Raw genomic sequence first — 22,347 nt, forward strand, 5'->3', positions numbered from 1 at the left:
AAAAAAAAAAAATTGTGCTAGGAAAACTGAAACAACTAGTTTGTAACTAGAATAACGTATTGAAGAATTAAAAAAAAAAATTTCTTTCTCTAAGGCAGAGATTTTCAAACATTTTGTAACCAATGATCTTTTTTGTTTTTCCAAATGACAGGTGGTGTGTATGTTTAATATGTAAAACAGACAGATGTGAAGCTGCTCAGGCTGCTGGGACTATTTCAAACCATACATAACCATGATATTTGAAGAGGTAAAGTCTCATTTTCTTTGTATAATTTTAAATGAAGCATCAGTTCTAAAAGCTAAATACACAAATTCTGATGAATGATTACCTATGTTTATCACTTTAAGTAATTTAGTAAACATTTGTCACCACTTTTATATGAGATTTGGGGGGGAAATTACAGTTAGTTGGACAAAAACCCGGTTCTTCAAAGCAATTAAATAGATGAAGTCAGAACTAGAGTACAAGATAGAAAGTTACGAGAGAGGTACGGGAGTTCTGAAAAGAAAATGATTCCTTCCAGTTGTGAAGATTAAGAGGACTGCTTGTATTTCAGTTTTCAGTTTAACACAGAGTTAAATCTGAACGTTGACCTGAGATAACCCATTTCTCTTTTCTCCATCCTTTACAGATGCAACATGGATAACACCTTTCAGCAATAGTGCTTGGGGTGCCAGGAAGAGCTGCCCCCTGGACTGAGGTGTGCAGGGAGAAGTGTGATTATTTTCCATTCCCCTATGTAAAGACAGCTGTATTTTTTCTGCTTTTTCTTAACCTCAAATGGTGTTGTTATGATCACATATATAGATGTCTCTTCATGTACTCTGAGTTGCAGAATATGCAGTTCTTGAATTTCACTAATTATTGTGAAGTTATTAATAGAATTGCTCTCAGTAGTTGCTGCATCAATTGACATTCACATCATCATGTATAAAAGCACTTGTTGTCCTATATCCTGACCAACACTTGCTGCTGTCAAACCGTTAACTTATGGCCTACCAGGTAAGGGTGCAATGAAATGACATTGTTGTAATATTTATTTCTCTAACCATTGGTGAGAACTTGAGCTTATTTCCATGGTAACTGCTCATTCCAGTTTTCTCCTAAATATTGTCTACCGCTTTGGTTCCTTGTTTTAGTACCTGTCAAACTAATCAATATTTCTTTTTACATCATTGTCATTCAGATTGATTCATATTAACTCTTTTCTTTTCTAAGCATCATTCTCTGCATTCTATTTGTTCATCCTGGGTTCAAACTCAGTCTTCCCAGTACTAAATACTTCAACGTTTCTTTCAAACTGAGGGTAATTAACCTCGGTGGTTGTCTAAAAGTATCTTTATTTCTCTTACTCTTGAATAATAGTTTTGCTGAGTATAGGATTCTAAGTTAAATGATGCTCCCCTCAGCATCTTGATACTTCTACACTACTATTTTTCTTCTTTTATTTCTGTTGGGAAACATTCAAATTATTGTTCCAATTGAGATAATCTCTTCTTTGTTCGATTTTAGGATTTGCTATTTCTCCTTGGTGTTTTGCTTCTTTTAGGATTTATTTTTATTTTTCTTGATCAAGATCACTTGCATGCTTTTTAAATTTATGTTGCTTGGGACCATGTACTCTCGAATCAGAGGATTTATCTATATGGCAAAATGCTCAGCTTTTCTCTTAGAAATCTGTCTCTCCTCTCTGTTCTCTACTTTTCCATAATGGGATTCTTATTGAATAGAATATGATAAATTAGACCTTCTCATTCCAAGCTCCTCATCTGCTAAACTCTTTTTAACATGTCAGTGTGTATTGCATTCTTGGCAATTCCTTCCTCTCTTCTCCTTCACTAACTCTATCTCTTAGCATTGCCCAGTTTCCTGTTTGAACCATCAATTAAGGTGTTTTTTTTTGTTGTTGTTGTTTCAATAGCTAAAATTATGTTCTTTTCAACAATTACCTTTTCCCCATTATGTCTGTTTCAGTTTTCATTTTTCTTTTATTCTTTTACATAAAACATTTATTTAGTATTCTGTTTCAGGTTGTTTTATTTTCTCAAATTTGGGGGGAAAACAACCTTCTAGTTTCTGGCATATGCCCACTTTCACTTATAGAGGAGGAAAAACTAATCTTCCCTCTACCTTTCACAATTCTTAGCTGAGACCCTTGTAACAAAAGACAACAGTAGTCACCTCTTATCTGTGGTTTGGGTTACTTGCAGTATAGTACAATAATATATTTTGAGAAAGGAAGAGAGAGAGCAACCACATACACATAACTTTTATTACAGTGCATTGTTATAATTGTTTTATTATTAATAGTTATTGTTGATCCCTTATTGTACCTAATTTAGAAATTAAGTTTTATGACAGATATTCATGTACAACTGACTCTTAAGCAATGTGAGGTTAGGGTTAACAACCCCTCACGCAGTTGAGCATCTGCATATAACTTTTGATTCCCCAAAAACTTAATTACTAACAGCCTACTGTTGACTGGAAGCCTTACCAATACACAGTCAATTAACACATTTTGTATGTTATATGTATTATATACTGTATTCTTATAATAAAGTAAGCTACAGAAAAGAAAATGTTATTAAGAAAATTGTAAGGAAGAGAAAATATATTTACTATCCATTAAGTGGAGTGGATCATCATAAAGGTCTTCATCAGTCTGCATGTTGAGTAGGTGAGGTGGAGGAGGAAAAGGAGGGGCTGGCCTTGCAGTGTCAGGGCGGCAGAGGCAGAAGAAGTGAAGGAAGTGGAGGGGAGGCAGGAGAGGCAGGCGTATTTGGTATGACTTCACACTTTCAGTGTTGAACTCATGGGGTTCTGGGTGGCCAGGGGCACTGTCCAACATCAAAAGGAGTTTAAGGAAGTCCCTTACTGGCAAGGTACTTCCTGACTTCAGGGATGAAGCACTGGTGCAACCAGTCCAGGCCACCTTTTTGTACAACGAGAAGACTGGCGGCTAGGATGTATCGTTTCCCTTCAAGCCTCAGATGTTAGTGGCTTTACAGATAAGGGCAGTCCTGATCCTAAACCTGACTGCATCTGCACAAAACACAAAACAGTAGAGGTAGCCTATCCCTTCCCACCTTAAATCCCTGCTTGCTTCTCTTCCTTACTAATAAATGTCCTTTGTGGACTTTTTTTTTCTTTTTTTAGAATGGAGTACTTTTGTCTGCATTAAAAACCTACACAAGGAGATTTTTTTTCTCCTCAATGATTTCCTTAATGGTGTCTAGAAACTCATCTACTGCCCCTTGGTTGGCAGGAGCTGCTTCTCCTGTTATCTTGGCATTTTTTAAGCCAGACCTCTTTCTAAAATCATCAAACCATCCTTTGCCAGCATTAAATTTATCAGCTTTAGATCTTTCATCTTCTTTTCACTTTAAGTTTTCACACAATGACTTCACAACCTAGAATCATGAGAGTCTACAGGTATGCCTTTCTTATAGCAATTCTGCACCCACGTAAAAGCTGCATTTCCAGTATGACATAAAAAGGTATTTGGCAAAAAGTGCAAGGGTTTTGCGCCTGCAGGTGTAGCTGCAGCACTGGTTCATGGATTCCCTTTCCTTTTTTTATAATGGTCTTTACACTAGACTCATTTATGTTGCATGGCGGGCAACTGCAGCTGCAGACCTCAATCTATGGTACCTATCAAGCAATTCAGCTTGTTCGTATAATGTCATGACTTTTCTCTGCTTCTTGGGAGCACTTCCAGCATCACCAGTGGCACTTTGTATGGGTCCCATGATGTTCTTCGAGGATCATAGTGTTGCACTGAACACGAAGAAAAGTATGTCAGAACTAGGAAAGATCATTTTTTATTGAAATGTGCAATTTACTGGAGGGACAAACTGCCCACATGGAGAAGATTAGTGTCACAAGATGTTTTAAGCTGATACTTACAACACTTGAGCTCCCCACAATGGTAATGAGAGGTGGCTATGAAATTATTGCAGTAGTATATATATATGTACTACAGTTAATTTTATGCAGGTAATGATTTAATACTGCATCTTTACATTTGTTTATATTTCTTTCAACTGCAAACGGCACTATGTACGGTTTGCGTGTGTGTAACTTTTGATAAATTTTAACTTTTCATAATAGATTTGTGTATATTTTATGGTATTAAATGATAACAGATTAACATCTACATATATTTTATGCATTCATGACATACTTAACTTTTCCTTATTTTCTTTTTTCAATATTTCTAGGCTAGGCAGTTTGTCAATGAGTTTTCTCAAATTGTGACAAATCTCCAAAAAATTTTCCATTTATTGACATAAATCCATGTATAAATGGACACCCACAGTTCAAAGCCATATTGTTCAAGGGTCAACTGGATAGGAAAAATCACAGGCTACATAAGGTTTTATATTATCTATGATTTGCATTCCCCCGCTGATGAAAAGGACTATTGCACGTTGGCGATATCCAGAGAAGATGAGCAAACCCCAGGGAGGTGGCCTAGAGTTCAGGCTTAAAAACCATCTTCAACTACAGGCAAAAGAGAGACAGCTGTGGGGAAGACCAGCTCTAGGGAGCTGACTGAGAAAACTAAAGTAAGCAAGAGTAAGGTCTGTTATGCAGATTTAAGTTGGTGCCTTCTCTATGGAGAAAAGTCTAGTAATTTAATCCTCCTTTTCTACCTAGTACAGAGAGGGAGACACTCATACAAATGGAGATTTTCTTCACAGATGTAAATTTCCCTTACAAAAGGGTAACTCTACTCTGTTTTTAGAGCTTCTCTCATGTCTGCTGTTTCTCAAAATAATCAGCTCAAAACAATCCTTATGCTAAAGTGGCATATTTTGGTGTAGCATATTCTGGTCTCCTACAGTCATATTTTGGGGTGGCATATTCTGGTCTCCTACACACTTGAGGTGGAATTTTCCCTTGTTTGATTTATAATGTATCGTAAGTGCCCTTTGGTAGGACTTGTTTTTCTCTGGAGGCATCAATGCCATGCCTCCCGAACGTGTTCTCCAGAATGATCTTCTATATGTCCTGCTTGAAACGTCAGACGTGTTGAAACTGTCCTCACAGGGTTAACGAGAATTACAAGCCAGGCTTTGGGCAGAATTACAGTGAGGTACTAATCGGGGTGCACCAGTACACTTCAACCCAGGTCCTTGCAACTGCTAACTAACCTAGAGTCATGCAGCGTGCTGACCACCTGCTGCCCCTTTATTCCTGTAGATGGAATCCCTGGTGCCAGAATCATAAGACCTTTTTGTTCATGAATTGCTCAAGGTGTTTTTCAGATGCTGTATTCCAGCAGAGTGGCTGAGGTGAACCAGTCTGAAGACCCCCACAAGGAAACCAACTCAGCGCAAGAATGCGGTTTTTTCACCTCCATCCCATGACTTCAACCCTCCTTTCTCGACCAATCAATGATCCCCACATCACCAGTCCAGACCCCTCATAACCCAACCCCAAACCTCTCGGGGAGGCGGATTAGAGGTTTCCCCCATCTCCCCGTTAGGCTGCTTGTGATTCTTAAACTCCCCATGTCGCAGTCAACTGACTTGCTGTGCATCGGGCAATGAGCCTGTTACGGTTCCAGTGACATCAGCTTGGGTCCAGTATTTATATTAATTTCTCATTCTGGACCACATAAGTATCGCAGGGGTTTAGATTTATCTCATTTTCCTCCATTTCTTATATTTTTCTCTGAGACCTTTCCCCAGTCCTCAGGTATCCAGTCCATGTGCAGCAGAGCCCCTCTCCCCTCCCCAGCCAACCCAAGACCACCAGAACATCAGCTCGTGCGCTGCCATTCTGGGGGTCCTACTCCTCTGCTTACAGACAGCTATGTTGTTTCTGCTTTTTCACTTGTACCTGGAAATTATCCTTCTGTTTTTTGCAAGCTCATCTATGATTTCAAAAATTCATTAAATTTTATTAAGTGATTTTCACAGGAGACATTTTCTATTATTTTAGGCTTCCATGTTGCTGGTCCCAGAACACCCTGACACCATGAAGGCTACAGCAGCCCAGGACTGCTATGGCTTGACCTATTGTATATAGGAGGAAAATAAACTTCTACCCTGTAAAGCCATCATTATTATAATATCTTGTGTCTTCTGTCACGCACAGTCAAAATAAATCCAGTTATACCTTTGACTATTTAGATTAGAGAATAAAAGACCAAGGGAAAGACACTGATATTTTCAAGTAACAGAAGAATAACCAGCTTTGCCAAAGAAAAGCACTGTGGAATGGTTGTGCATGGAGGGAAGGAAGACTCCCTTCACACTGAGGATATTGCTGACATCGTAGTGTGTCACCTTAGAACCCGCAGATGACTAAAAGCACCTCTAAAGTTAGCTTTCTACCTTTTAGAATTTCTCTACATCATCAGAAACATAATGATCCAAAAGCATTTTAAGAAAACAAGAAATAAAAGAAAGGTGAAATGCGAGAGGACGTTCATGTACCTTAATCACATATCCAGACGGTAGCACAATTTGTCGCATGTCCCCACCACCCCCGGCTCCTCAGGTGAAAAAGAACTAAATACTACCATCATGGTCCTGACACCTTCTCCACCCGGCTTTCACAGTCAATCTCAATATGAAAAACCTGTCTCGTAGTACTTATTATAAATGTATTCACCTCAAATTTTACATCCTAGTACTCCACTTCTACTGATGTCCCCTTGTCATGATTTAGAGACTCCAATCCAAACCTTATCACAAACTAAATATGTACATAGCGAGGCCGTTCCACGTGGAGACCTGACTAAACACACACAGCGCTGCTCACGCTTAGACAGAGTGACTGTGGTTACCTGGACTTCCAGCTGGCGGAGAATGGCTCCCGCCATCAGTGCTCAGAATCACAGCCAGCCCCACGGAGTCTGCCGGGAGGAGAGAGCTGCTGAGGTCCACGCGAGTTAAGCTCTGGGGCTCCCTCCGAGAGCCTCCCATGGGGCTTCCCAGGCTGCCTCTGCCAGTTGTGTTTGTTTCTTGACCTTTTCTCCACGGTCTCTGCACAATGTGAACGATGCTCTGCTGATCCAGGTCACAGTTCTATTTGGGAGCAAGGTAAAAAAAATAAATAAGAAAATGGCAAACATTAAATGCCAAATAGAGTTTAACTTCTCTTCAGTTCTAGAATGTGCAAACTATTCTAAAGTCTGTTTGTGTACAATTTCTACATGGAGCAATGGAACTGAAAGGCAAGGGTCATGTGTAATTGACCAGCTGAGGCACGCTGACCCTGCCAGGAGGACCACGGCGCTTCCCACCATACACGTTAGACAAGCAACACCCACCGGAGGCCAGAAATAGAAATCTGGGAGTAAGTGGAACGTGACAAAAAGAAAAAACCTAAAGTAATATTCAAACCAACATAAAATCTAGTAGGAAAAGAAACAACCACACTGGATCTACAAACACAGTGAGAAATAATATTCTTAAATTTTAAAACTGATTTACTTTAGAAATGATATGTCCTTATAACTGTCTAATTTAATTAGCCTTCATTTCTATTTTATAAAAGCACAGAAATTTAGTTATTGCCAACCCCAGGGCATCTGCAGAATTTAACGTAAACGTGCCCACAGTAGCTCCACCCCACCCTCCACCACTAGCAAACACGTGGCCACACCAGCGGGGACGCAGGGGAAAAGCACATTTGTGCCACCAGGGTTCATTTGTTCTTTCTGCCAACTTAACCATTAATATCAGTAAACATTTACAAAAATGTTTTGCACCCGTATATTGATGTGTATGAACAGGAGACTCTTTAAAATTTAGTAGAATAAAAACTAGAAGCCAGATTATTTGCTAGGACAAAAACTACACCACCTTAAATCAAATCCCAGTTTCAGAATATCTACTATAGTAAATGAAATAGCTACTCATCTACCTGCAACCCTCTTCGGTCAGAGCAAGGACCTTATTTTCTCAATAAATCTATGTCTTCAAATTATTTCTTGCCATTCTCTCTCATCCTAGGAATGCTCGAAGAACACTCTCAACCACACATTCACTGAAAGGTGAGATGCAACCATACTAATGACAACAATAAATTCTCCCCTCCCTTGCTGCTTCTTCAAGTTCTCTCGTTGCCATCACCATCAAAATCCTGCCGAGAGCAGTGTTGTCACTCACCAGCACCCCTTACCCTGCACACGACTGCTTGGCATCTGCCCCGTCCACTCAGGATGCCACCAGGATGCCCTTTGCCCTTAAATTCCATTCCTACGTCTTCCCTGTGCTTACATCCTCCCAGCTCCCATTGTCTGTCCAGGACAGCTCCTATCCAGCAGAGGTGACTGTCCATCATTCTCTGACACTAAGTCCTCCCCCACCTGCCTGCTGACTTCCCTGCTAAAGCACCACCCCCAGCACCAGGCTTCAAGCCTTCCCCTCCTCCATAAAAGCCTGATTATCCTCCTATGTTTTCTAATGGGCTCCAGTGGAATCATTGTCTTGGATTCCTCCTCCCCACCCTGATACCCGGCAAGGTACCAAGAGTTACTAACTCTGCCTCAGAAATGCCCTTCGCATCTTCATCTCCTCTACATTCCAATTGTCACCTCCCCGTTTTCCACCTTCATCATGACAATAGCTTTGTAATTACTCCCTTTACCTGTGGTTTCTCCCTACTCCAACCCATTACATGCAAGAATTCTCAGTGTGTGCTACATAATCCTTCTGAAGAGTGTCACTGTTACTTATTAAATAGAATCTAACATCTCAGATCTCCTTCAAGTGTGTTTATACTTTTCTTCTTTCTGGATAAACTCTCTTAAGATTTTTATCTTCTTTAGCGCTCCTATATGGTATATGTGGTAGATTATCTTCAAAAATATTCACCCCATACATTATAAGCATAATTGTTCTTCCTTCTTCCTCCCCTTGATTTTGTGCTCAACCATGTGACTGGGTTTGGCCAATGGGACATTAGCAGATGTGACTGAACCCGGGCCTTGTATTTTCCCCACTGCTAAGGCCTCTCAAAAAGAATGTCCCTGAAAGCTTCCACTTCTTCAAGGGCCCCAGAACTGCACATGTGGCACAGACCTGAGCCCCACCCACAGAGGGGACCAAGGGCAGCCACACCCATGGCATGAAGCAGAGCCTTCCTGCTGAAGCCAGGTGAGGGGGGGGGACCCTCAGCTTACCTGAAGACACATGAGATAGACATGCTTGTAATTTACAGATTGAGATTTTGCAGTTGTTTCTTAAACAGTAATATAGCAGACAATCTTCCATTTTCCATTCTATTTTGACCAGCAGACACCCTACCACTATTCAGCATCACCTCCATTCCCAGGCAGCACTCCAGGAATGACGCACAGCCTCTAGCCTAAGCTGTTTCAAACAAACCAGCATCGCGACCTGAATACACTCAAAAATGAGGACATGAGCTTTGCAACAAGGAGAAACAGAGTTGAGAATTAGCACCCTAACCCCGTGTGTTCTTTCCAAGGAGGCTCAAGAATTCAGTCAGATAAAACTCCTCTCTCCATCATCAGCATTTAAGCACTTCATGTGATCCTCCTAGATAAAAATAATACCTTTCTCTCTCATCTGAATCCAAAAATCTTTGCTTACTATGCTCTTATTGCAGTGGTTAGAGCTTGGACAGAATGTGTTTTGTCTGTGTGTGTGTCTGCATGTCTTTCTTACCTTCCAACTTAATTTAGAAATACTTAAGAGCAGCAACTGGGTCACATTTATATTTACCAAAACACCTCCCACAGCACTCCGAACCTAGTAAGTGAATATATATATATATATATTCATTTATGATGAATGAATGTATATGAATGAATATGTATATTCATTGAGAAATATATGTTAATTGAAAAAGTGAATGACGTATAAATGAATGAGTGAATATGAACAGTCGTGAGCTCAGTACCTAAAGCCCTCCAGGGAGAATCAGCAGGATGTGGAAGAACATGGAATTTTAAGTCAAGTAGACTCAAGCCAAACATAATTTATTAGCTGTATGATTTTGGCAAATTATTTTTCCTCCCTAAGCTTGTTTCCATCATTAACAATCATAGTGTCAGCTCTGAAGACTGTGCTGGAGATTTAAGGAAATGCAGAGTGAGATCCACAATACTAACACCTAGTTGGTAGTACTGGAATCATCTTTTATGAGTTTTGAAAACTAAAGAGGATGGGTCCCTGACTCTTTAGCTGCTACACTCACACAGTCCTATCTGGAAAATACATAAAGAAGGTAGAATAAGCAGAAGCTGTAAATGAGACAATCCCACTGGTAGCATTTCAGCTTCCTGTGAACTAAAAATTGGTACCAAAAAAAAAAAAAAAAACCAATCTCTATATGCTCAGATGCCATGGAACACATGAAGAACCTGAATGAATTTCAGGGGCAGAAATCCAAAAGATGAGTATCCTCTCCTTTCAAATACAGATTTTCATAATGCTCAGGGTAGAGTTGCAAAGGGGAATAGAAAGACCCTAAGCAGCTTTCAGTAGTTAGATGATATTTATAGAACATATTTCCTCAGTCTCATATTTCCTCATCCGTGGTTCCGAGATCATTAACTGCCACGTCTTCGACTCTCACAAAAACGTAGCTGCTCTCAGAAGCAGTCTCCTTGCCAGATGGTGCACTCACACGTCCTGCCAGTTCAGTTCCAAGCCATGTTAATAACTCACCCCATGGACAACAAATTGGATAATGTTCAGCTGTGCAGCCACTCAAAAGCCCCGGATAATATTTAGTTCTCACGGTATATACAAAAATTCCTCAGATTTGGGAGGTCGAGATTTTGGGAGGGGAGACTGCAGAGTGTTCCAATATGGTTTTAAGCTCCCTCAGGGCAAAAACAATGTCTTACTTATCTTTGTTTTCCAAGGAACTAACTCTTTGCCTGACAAAGAGAAAACACTTAATATAGTTTTTGCCCTTTTTCTACTAACTTATTAATCCCACAAGTAAGGCAGTGACGTAGGTGTTCAGTGTAGATAAAGCAAGTGGGTATCCACCTAACTGGGCTTGGTCTCGGGCTGCCCAGCACAGCCGTTAACCCCTCGGAGACGGTGGTCAGAGTCTCGGGCTCTCTCTACAGGACCTCGGACCTGGAGATGTCCCAGTACTCATAAATTATTCATGGCAGTTTTTGCCAAATACTGATCAACTCTCATTCAGCCGGCAATTACCCAAAAATATACAAAAATTGACATATTTTTCTTTCCCCAAAAAGAATTCCCTTTGATGATATGTAAGATCCAAATATTTGAGATTTTCCAAATACTTTAATGAAAGGTTACACAGATCATCTCTAACATGATTAATAATGAGATTCTAAGAGAGTTAATAATGTCACACTAACAAAGTGCTTCTGTGTGTTCTAACAATGATTACATTAATAATAAAATAAACAGATCATTTTTGAGCTCTATATTCCATATCGTATTACCAGGGTTTTAGATGTAATAAGCGTTTACTATTTCCTTAGTCCTGTGAGGGAGGAAGTGTTGCCATCTGCTAGGGTCTGAACGTATCCCCAAAATTTGTCTGTTGAAACTTAATTACCAATGTGATAGCATTAAGAGGTGAGGCTTGTAGGAGGGGATTTAGTCACTAGGTGGAACCTTCACGAATGTGATTAGTGCCTTATAAAGGTGGCACAAACGTTCATTTGTGTCCTTTTTGCCCTGCCCCTCTTGCGCCACGTGAAGAGGCAGCGAGAAGGCCTTCACCAGACACCAAACACCAGTGTCTTGATCCTGGACTTCCCAGCTTCAGAATTGTAAGAAACACATTTCTATTGTTTATAAATAAATTACTGAGTCCTCTGAGAAGAAGTGACACTTGACTGGGGCAGACAGCAGAGGCGAGGCTGCAGGGGCCCGTGGTGAAGAGCGGGGCTTTGGAAGCTGCAGTGGAACCACGCAGACACAAAGGAATGTTTATGAGAAGAGCCAGATACCTGAAATACTAAAAATGAGAGAAGACTGGGACTGAGCAAAAGAAAGAGTAGCCCGATTTGATTAAAAGAAACCAATAGATGAAAGTCAGAACGCCTGGCAGTGACGGGGAATCAACTGGGACGAGGAAAGTGGAAAGAGAGGGTGAAGGCGAAGGGGCAACAGGCCTGGCAGACTCCCAGGCTGGGTGCCGGCTCCTGCGGTGTGTGAAGCCTGCTCCCGGTGGACCTGCTTTGGATGTGATTCTGTTAGCAGACAATACCATCTTTAAGAAAAAAAACCATATCACTGCATCCTTCTAATATTGCATCTGTAGTGACCTTCCATAATACACACTCCACCTGCGATCGCCCAGCGACTGTACGATCCTGTAAAGCACACACGCAGCATCACAGCCGTTTTAGCAGTGAGGAAACCTTCCAGATGGCTTCAGTAACTAGCCCCAGTCAAGTAAGACACGTAATTAGGAAATGAAAGAGCCAAGCCTGCAGCCTCAGTTTTCTGGCTCTAAGCCCAGCGCTCTGTTGGATTCTCCACCACTCTGAGCTGAGACAGAGCAGATGCGATGGGCAGACGCTCCCGGCCAGCTTACTTGCATAAGCACACCAATCAGTCCACCCTCATAGCTACACTCACTGTACCGACTTCTCTGGTCTGTAAATTAGGTCAGGACACGTCCAGTATCTTCGATGTTATTCATTGTCAATTCCCCCTAAGTCTGTTAACCTCTATTTCATCATACAAAATGCCTAAAATCATTTCAGCGGAAGGCTATCATTCCTCCTACTGTGTACTAACTATACATTTTAAAGTCTGAGAATCTTTCATTTTCATTTGGATTTTTTAATGGCATACAATTTTTTTTCCAGAAATGCAATACGATCAGCCAAGAATGATCAGGTAAAAAGATTTCCTAACGTAATAGTCAATTATATTATCTGATTTTAATTTTAAGAACATTCTGACATTTTGTTCTTTCTTAGATAATTTTGAAGAAACACTTTTTATAGCAACTTCAATTTTCCTTTTTTGTGCTGAAAAAAAATTCAGCAGGTTGATTAATTACTGTTTCTTCTGAAAATAACTTCTAATGAACAGATGTTTTTGTAAGTCCATCAGAGTTTTTAATAATATATTTTCTATGCCAAAGAAAGACAAACTGGCAATTATTTAGGAAGTCATTTAAAAAGTTTTTTAAATGTAATGAATAAGAACTATTTGGCTGGGTCACTACTGACAATGCAATAATGTATTTGAAGACAAGCTGAGCTTAGAGACATTCAGAGTAAGTCAGAATAACCAAAAAGGAATTGTTCCTACTGATTTTTTTCTCTTGAACTCCAGTTCCCCTCTGCAGTTTTCAATGAATGCTAAATGCCAATTTATATTAATTGGAATGAGAATAGAAACTATCCCTTCAGCCTGACCCTTCATACAAAAAAAAAGAAAAAGGAAACTGACTTTTTATGCCTTGAATTTGTTTCATATTTCTCATGACTGATTTTCATTATAAAGAAAAGATACCATGCTACATAAAGATACTAAAGATACTGAAAGGTCCCCTCTCTGGTTGCAAAAGGCAGAGCAATACAATCACTGTGAGAGGTCCATTAGCCCCACACTAATTAGGCAGTGTGGGTCTGGGCTTTGTCACCTCCATGTCCCTCCCACCCCTGGCCTGGGACCCTTCAGCTGCTCATTAAGGCCTGCACCCCAGGGAGCTCACCAGGGTGGGGAGGGAGAGAAAGCAGGGATCAATCGATCTGGCTATATGCTGGCCGCCGTGGTAAATGATTTCTTTGTGAAGAGCGGAGGTTAGTGCTGTTCGAGCAAGTGAAGTTTGGGATTTCACGTATCCATGTTCGCTCTTTCCTAAACACAAAGCGCGTCAGACGATCAAACCTACGCTCATTAAAACCAAGTTAAAATCGTGTTTTGTATTGTAAACTCTGCAAGAAATGTCCAGGTATCTTCAAGTATTGTTTTATTACTAGTTATGATAACTATTATAAACAATTAAAATACATTTTTCCCAACAGAATTAATTTCTTACAAGTCATTGAATGTGCTTCACAGAATTATTGGAGTCAGGGTTAACAATATACACTCCTCACGTGTATATATGACAAGAAGACAGGAATCTTTGAGTATTATTCTACTTTATATCTTCCTTCTACAGATATTTACCCCAAATGATTCATCCCTAGGGGGAAAACTATGAAGAAGGCAATCTTTCATCCCAAACTCCTCACTGCAAACACCACGTCTCGTCTGTTCCGTTTCCCAGAACTCAAGGAGAACATTTATTAGAACCAAAGAGATTTCACTAATGATGAGAGAAAAAAAGTATTTTATAGTATTGGGGACATTTCAGGAAAAAAAAAAAAAAAGCTCTACTGATAAAAACAAGTTTATATCCTTTTTTAGGGCCTATTCATTGATGGGCCTTAAAAACCAGTCTGCCATTATTTTATCACCCCATTTGTTTTTGGTTTTCTTTCTTCATCCCTCCTGTAATTCTACTTTATAAAAGAATTTGATGGTCTTTGGATGATCTTTTCTTTTTCTCTCCCTCTCTTTTCCTCCCTCCTCTCCTCTCTGTTCCAACTTTACCCATCTCTCCTATGTTGTATTTCTCTTTATCTGTGGTGAACAGTAGGGCACTCATCCCTGCCCATTCAAGGCCAAATATAACTAGGTGAGTTCCTTGCTTGGGTTAGGCTGTAGACTGAATGTTCATGTCCCCCCAAAATTCATATGTTGAACCCTAATCCCCAGTGTGATGGCATTAGGAGGTGAGGGTCTTTGGAAGGTGATCAGATTAAGAAGGTGAAGCCCTCATGAGTGGGATTAGCGCCCTTATGAGAAGGGACGTGAGAGTTTGCTCTTTCTCTCTGTTCTCTGCCACGTGAGGATAAAACAAGAAAACGCCAACTGCAAACCAGGAAGCAGCCCTCACCAAACACCAGATCTGCCAGCGACTCGATCTTGGACTCCTTAGCCTCTGCAAGTGTGAGAAATAAATGTCGTTTAAGCCACCCAGTCTATGATTTTCATTTACAGAAGCTAGAACTGACTAAGACATGGCCCAGCAGTGGTACCTGTAGACCCAGGAACTAAGCAGATAAGCACAGGGAATAAATTGATTTGTTCAAGCTTGCAATAAATTGGTAGCTGACCTGGAACTTGAGTAATTATTTTGAATCTTTAAAACAAATTATTAAGCAACATAGGAAATGTTTGTGTCTAATCAGTGGAAAACCAAAGTGATAATTTTGAACCATCAGATACTATAAAAAAGACACCCCCTAAAAAAATACGAACACAAAAAAAATCTCTTTCAAGAAAAGTAAAAACAGTGGGTGTTTTCCTATCCAGTCACACACATAACACAGAGCTGTAAGAAAAGCCATGCAGGTTGAGCATACTAATTTGGAAAACAGAAATTTGAAATGCTGCAAAATCCAAAACTTTGTGAGTGCCCGCATGAGGCCATGAGGGGAAAATCCAACACCTGCCCTCATGTGATGAGTCTCAGTCAAAACACAGATGCGCCACATCCAGTTTATTGAGTGTTCCCCCATCCCCCTTCAGAGGCTATGTATCTTTTCCATGCACGCCCAGATTCCCACACACAAGTGTGCCCACAAAAGGTAACACAAGGGCATGTGTGTAGGCTGGATGCACAAACAGCACGTTCCCCACAATGCCCACATGGGGCTAGGACCTACATGCATTACTCACTGTGATTTTTTGCTTATTCTCTGCTCTATGGAATAAAGATATTGTTGAAAACGTTAAAAGGGTCTACAGACAACCTTGTGGGTAACAGTGATAAAAAAGAGGAAGCATTTTGCTCATCTATAGCACAGGAAGTCAAGCTGTTGGAGAAACTGGATGGTGGTACGAGTGTGAAACGTCTTACAGGAGAGTGTGGAGTTGGAACGACCACCACGTATGACCTGAAGAAACAGGAGGATAAACTGCTGTGGTTCTGTGCTGAAAGCGATGAATGGAAGTTAATGAAAAATAGGAAAACACTGCATAAATCTAGAAATGAAGATCTCGCAGTGAACACATGCCACTTAATGGTAACCTGATTATGAAACAAGCAAAGATCTGTGACAATGAACCGAAAATTGAAAGGGGCCATGAATATTCAACAGGCTGGTTGCAAAATTTTAAGAAAAGACACGGCACTAAATTTTTGAAGGTCTGTGGTGATAAAGCACCTGCTGATCACAAAGCAGTGAAGAAATGCATTCACGAGTTTGGCAAGGTCATCGCTGATGACAATCTGATACCAGAATAGGTCTACAATACCGATGAAACATCACTGTTTTGACATCGTTGCCCCGCAAAGACACAGACTGCAGCTGTTGAGATAGCCCCTGCAGGAATAAAGGATGCCAAGGACAGAACAACCACATGCTAATGCAGCAGGCACGCATACATGTAAACTTGCTGTGACAGGCAAAAGCTTGTGTCCCCACTGTTTTCTAGGAATGAACTTCTTACCCGTCCATTATTATGCTAACAAAAAGGCATGGATCACCAGGGACATCTTTTCAGATTGGTTTCATAAACGTTTTGTACCACTGGCTCGTGTTCAATGCAGGGAAGCTGGACTGGATGACAACTGCAAGATTTTGTTGTTCCTTGACAACTGCTCTGCTCAGCCTATTGCGGAACTTTTCATCAAAACTAAAGCGTATGCCATGTACTTTCCTCCAAATGTGACATCATTAATTCAGCCATGTGACCAGGGTATCCTTAAACCAATGAAGAATAAATATAAAAACACTTTCTTGAACAGCATGCTAGCAGCAGTAAACCAAAGCATGGCTTTGGAAAGTTTTCAAAAGGAGTTTAGCATGAAGGATGCTGTATATGCTGTTGCCGATGCTTGGAGCACAGTGGCTAAACACAGTTGTGCCTGCCTGGCACAACCTCTGGCCTGCGACTATGTTGAGTGATGATGATGAACGAGGCAGTGACTTTGAAGTCTTCCAAATGTATGAGTGAGAAAAACGTGATCTTTAACCTCCCTACATATGCAAAAAATGGATGGACCTTCAGAGTCCATCAGCGAGTTAGAGGAAATGGATATTGAAGAATTTTTTAACCTTAGAACAATGGTGAAATAATCAAAATGGTTCTGAATCAAAGCAATGATGATAATAGTGATGATGAAGATGATCTTGTTAACACTGCAGAAAAAGCATCCATGGACAACACGGTGAAAAGTGTGATGGGCTTACTGAAGGACTAGAGCAGCACGATTCAGAACGGTAAAGAAATCATGTCAGTTTATAAAAACAAAAGGAGACTTCTAAGACAAAAGCCACCGTGAATGAGTCAGATGACTCTGGAGAAATCATTTAAAAAAGCTGTCCCGAAGAATGCCTCCTTGTCCCTAGAGGACCCACATCCTGGTCCCTCAATTGCTTGTAATGTTTTTTCTCACCTAAAAAAATAAAATACAGTGTACAACAACCTTTAGCTAAACACAGCATTGCAGGTAGAGACTGAATGCCTCCCCTGTTTGTTGTTGTTGTTGTTGTTGAACAGCTGATACAGGTATTCTGGTGATACTCTTGGGCTGTTCGGTTACCATGAACACATCATATTTTTCACTGTATTCATGGTATGTCATGTTTTACTGTTAAGTACTTACATGTGAATAAGAAAACGATTGCTTATCAGTAGCACATAAACTGATGGTGATGCCAAACAACCACCAACTGTCCACATGGGTGTCTGATAGTGATGCTTTTGCCTTCTGATGGTTCAATGTACACAAATTGTTTCATGCACAAAATTATTAAAAATGTTATGTAATTACCTTCAACCTATATAAGGCATATATGAAGCATAAATAAATTTCATGTTTAGACTTGGGTCCCATCCCCAAGACATCTCCTTATGTATATCCAAAATCAGAAAAAGTCCAATTCTGAAACACTTCTGATCTTAAGCATTTCAGATATAGATACTCAACCTGTATGTACAGAGGAGAGAATAATAATTAGGGGTATCTTATTCTTAAATATTAAAACTTTCTAAATCAAGCACATGTCCTACTGCCATCCATGACCATGTAGCCAAGCCCATCACCCAGGGACCATTCAGCAAATCCAGTTCTAGCATTTTCCTTGGACTTTGGGTGGATCTTGAGTCACCGGATGGTGCTAGGGTAGTTGGGAAGGGGCAATATTTAGTCAGGCTCTTCAATAGCAAGGAAGAAACTAGAGCTGCCAGGCATTCATATTTATATTTTTAAAACAACTGACATGGAGATAAACAGTTTTATATCTTTACTGTATATTCCTTAAGCTTCTAGCCTTAGGTTACATTTTAGACATAAAATACAACACATTGCTACTTATGTCAGCTCCTGTCTCATAATCTGGATGTCTTATGTGATGTGCGACGATTCTTCTCCTCTGGATAAATTAAACATGAGGCTGCTCTCCTTTTTCTCACCTGGACTCCAGGCCAATGCCTGCCTGAGCCGCCCTCCAGACACTAGCATTGGAGCTCTGTGTGGTTCAGGACAAATTCCTAGACTCTGACATTCGAATGCAGGAGAGGATAAATGGTATGCATTTCTTCAGTTTCAGCTGTTGGTCCTAACTAATTCTTTCCTGTAATCATTTATTCAGGAAAAACAACGTATGAAGGCCACAGGCCATCTGAAGGAGCGGGGAGCCACGGTTCTCGCGGGCAAGCCCAGTGCCAAGGGGAGGGCTGCAGAGCCGGCTGCAGGTGAAGGGAAAGATGTGCTGCGCTGGGAGGGGACCAGGGACTCCCAGCTTTGCACCTTTACTCCAAAATAACTGATGAATATTGCTGTTAACAAAAACATTATTCTAAATTTATCTAATAGAATGTATCCATCATGAACTTCCTATACAACTGTTGACTGTGTTTTAGACTTTCATAATATGGATGTCCCTGAGGTAAAAGGACCAAGGAAAAACTGAGCAGAAGCCCGTTCATTCTTCCCTTGTGAGAAATCAGCTGAAGACATCCACAAAGGCCTACCGGGAAGGGCGCCTCTGCACAGTGGCTCAAAGTGTAGGGGCTGGCATTTGCGTCCCCTCTAATAGGAGCCCCACGTGACATGTCATGTCACAGGTTTGCACTTTGCTTGCCCTGTGATAACTCAGATCACTCCCCTGCTCTGGGAGAGCATGAGGAAAGGCAACACAGGAGTTGCTTTCTAAATGAGCTTGCGAGGCGAGGAGGACACGTCTCACCCCATCAAGACAACAGCATGGCCTCAGGAAGGCTGGACCCGGCACAGTGCACCGACTTAAATGAAAGCTCTCACCTCTCCTCCAGTGTCATTTTTTTCCCAACTAAAGGAAGTGTAGTTGGTTAAATCCTGTCTCCCTAAAATTCACATCCATTCAGAACATGAGAATGCAACCTTGTAAGGAAAGAGTTTCTGCAGATGTAATTAGCTAAGGACTTTGGCACGAAATTACCCTGGATCTAGGTTGGGCCCCAAATACAATAATTGGTGTGAGAAAAGGACACGGAGACACAGGGAGAAGGCCATGGGAAGGTAGGGGCAGAGACTGGAATGATGCTGCCACAAGCTAAGGAACGCCAAGAGCTACCAGGAGCTGGAAGAAGCAAGGAAGGATTAGGAAATCTGGAGCCAGGGCCGGAGCCGGACCAGCATTCACCATCTGGCCTCTCAGTCTCAACGTGAACTCCTCCATTCTGGGCACAAAGGCACCAGGCACTCGAGACCGGCACCCCTGCAGCCTCTGCTCAAGATGGCCACTTAGGTAGGAGAGCAAGCCCTGCTACCTCCGAGTATGTGACTGACCTAGTGGCGCGGGGACAAGCCAAGAATACCCCAACACGGGCAGGCGCTGGGCACTCCAAGCTGCCTAACTCTGTCCTCAGGACCACGGCCTAAGGACAGCCCAGAAAAACATTAAACCAAATCGGCACCCAAGGCTACAAAGGAGAACCAGTTTACTCATAAGTAGACAGGAAAAAGATTTAATCTATCATGTAAACTTTTCCAATGGATGGTAACAACTATAAAAGAAAACATATTGTACAATAAATATATGTAGAGAGCGTATAACCAGTTGTTTGCGCCAGACATTTACAAACTACCAATATCAAATGTGGCATCAATTATATCTTTATAGGGCAGATCTCAGAATTAACATACAAATAGTAATACTTCCCTGTGCCCAAAGGCATATGATATTTATAAGCCCTGCCTGTGTTGAGTAGTTTTGTAAACATATACAATGTTTGGAACAACACAAAGTAAAGCCAATGATAGAAAACAGGTTTTAAGTCAAGTGAAGAATTGATGAACTGCTTTATTTTTCCTGGTTTTATAATCTAGCACATCAGCTCTTTTGTAATACACCAAAGCCCACCGAAAAATGGGTAAAGGAGATGATCACACATAGGATGCTTATTTGGTCCCACTTTCAGGTTGAAAGAATCCAAAAAAACAGGAATGATTTTGCAAATATAATTAACTTTAATACATTGATTTTATTATAAGATCCCATGAGGGGGGAAAGAAGAAAAACTGGGACAGAGAACCTGTTAGAACTATTTGCAGGACACTCAGGCTTCTGTGGTAAAAATTGATTGAAATCTGGGGTAAAAACCTGTTTCAAATGTGTTGAAAGCGGTGTGTGTAGGAGGAAAAAAATAATATGGATAAATATCCATAAAACTGAGGCCAATCATCACTCCCACCCAAATATACGACCTGTGGGATATATCTGTATCCATCTACACATACATACACATGTACTCACACAAACTATGTTAGGTTTGCTTTCCAGTTGAAACGCATCATGGGAAATTTGTTGTCCTTTAATTATTTGCTAAAAGTTCAAAGACTATGAAGTGACTATGTTACTAGATAAAAATTATAAAAGTGATTGAATACAGCATTATTTATAATTCTACAAATGCATGTAATTTTCATTCATTCAGGTATTTTTGGTCATCTATTTTCTGACAGATCCTAGGCTGTTTGGGGGGATAGAAAGGTTAGCAAACACAGCTAAAAGGTCACCAAAACAACCTAATATGATCACCACGCAAAAAGCAAAGAAGTGTTTTTTGGTTTTTTTTTCCTGAACCTAAAGTGCATCTAGAACAATACACATGAAAGGCAATCTAGAAAAGCTCTGGAGGGAATAGCCATGGAAGACGTTACACCTGGCATAAAGCCCCCGCGTTAAATCCCCGTGATGCTGGAGCGTGAATACAGACTCAGTTAATGCAACAAAACACAAAGTTAGAAACACAAAGTGCTTTTGGAAATTTGGTACAGGCCAAAGACGGCATCTCAAATCATTGAGAGGAAATAAAGTTTTTGATAATGGATAGCTATTTGGAAAAAGGTGACATTGGATCCATATTGACATATACCAAAATAAATTTACCCCTACACAAACATTATACATGTACATATATAAATATATATTCACATCAAAAAATAAGTCCTACAAGAAAATATGGATGCATTCTTTATCCTGAGTGTAGGGACGGCCTTTAAAACTATGAGTCCAAATCATGATGCAATAACATATTAATAAATTTAATTACATCAAAATTAAAAGATATTTTTTGTGGCAAAACACATCATTACCAAAGACAAATGGCAAATTGGCAGAAAATATTTTCAACTTTGGACAAAGATTCAGAACTCTTAAAAATTGAAAAAATAAGTTTAAAAATCTGAGAGAACAGTGGATAAAAGACATGAAAATTTATAAAAACAAAAATACACAAATATTGAAGTATTTAAAAATGCTGAATGTCACTTGTAATAAGATAAACGCAAATTGACCCTATACCCCTTACCATCAGTAAGACTGATGTTTCCAAAGCTTGACAACAAACGGTGAAGCTGTCCCAGACACTCAGGCACAGTATTTGTGGGAGACGGTGCCACTATCCAACAGAGCCACATGTAAGCTTAACCCATGGTCCCCACATTCCAATTTTAGGAATTTACCCTAAAGATCATATACCTCCACAACCACGAAACAACGTATGTACAGGGTTATTTAATGTGAGATTCTGTATAATAGCAAAACATTATAAATAACTGAAATGCCATCCATAGAAGGTAAGTAAAAATCTGTGAATAACAAAAAATGAGGTTTGGGCACAGTGGTTCACGCCTGGCTGAGGTAGGAGGATCACTTGAGGTCAGGAGTTTGAGACCAGCCTGAGCAAGAGCAAGGCTATCTCTACAAAAAGAAAAGAAAGAAAGAAAAAAGAAAATAGAAATATTAGCTGGGCACGATGGTATATGCCTATAGTCCCAGCTACTTGGAAGGTAAGACCTTCCTCTCAATTTTGCTGTGAACCTAAAACTGCTCTTAAAAAAAAAAAAAAAAAAAA

The 22,347-nt window shown here is 40.3% G+C and overlaps 1 protein-coding gene across 1 annotated transcript in view; it reads right to left on the bottom strand.

The window, feature by feature from the left end:
• Window positions 1-22,347, bottom strand: part of PARK2 (parkin RBR E3 ubiquitin protein ligase) — a 1,159,373-nt gene that overhangs the window by 958,497 nt on the left and 178,529 nt on the right. The window contains exon 3 of the mRNA XM_012646791.1: window positions 6,804-7,044. Coding sequence (XP_012502245.1) covers window positions 6,804-7,044 — 241 coding nt within the window. The remainder of the gene's footprint in view (window positions 1-6,803; window positions 7,045-22,347) is intronic.

The sequence above is a fragment of the Propithecus coquereli genome, unplaced genomic scaffold, assembly GCF_000956105.1.
Source record: "Propithecus coquereli isolate 6110/MARCELLA unplaced genomic scaffold, Pcoq_1.0 Scaffold25, whole genome shotgun sequence".
Taxonomy (NCBI): Eukaryota; Metazoa; Chordata; class Mammalia; order Primates; family Indriidae; genus Propithecus; species Propithecus coquereli.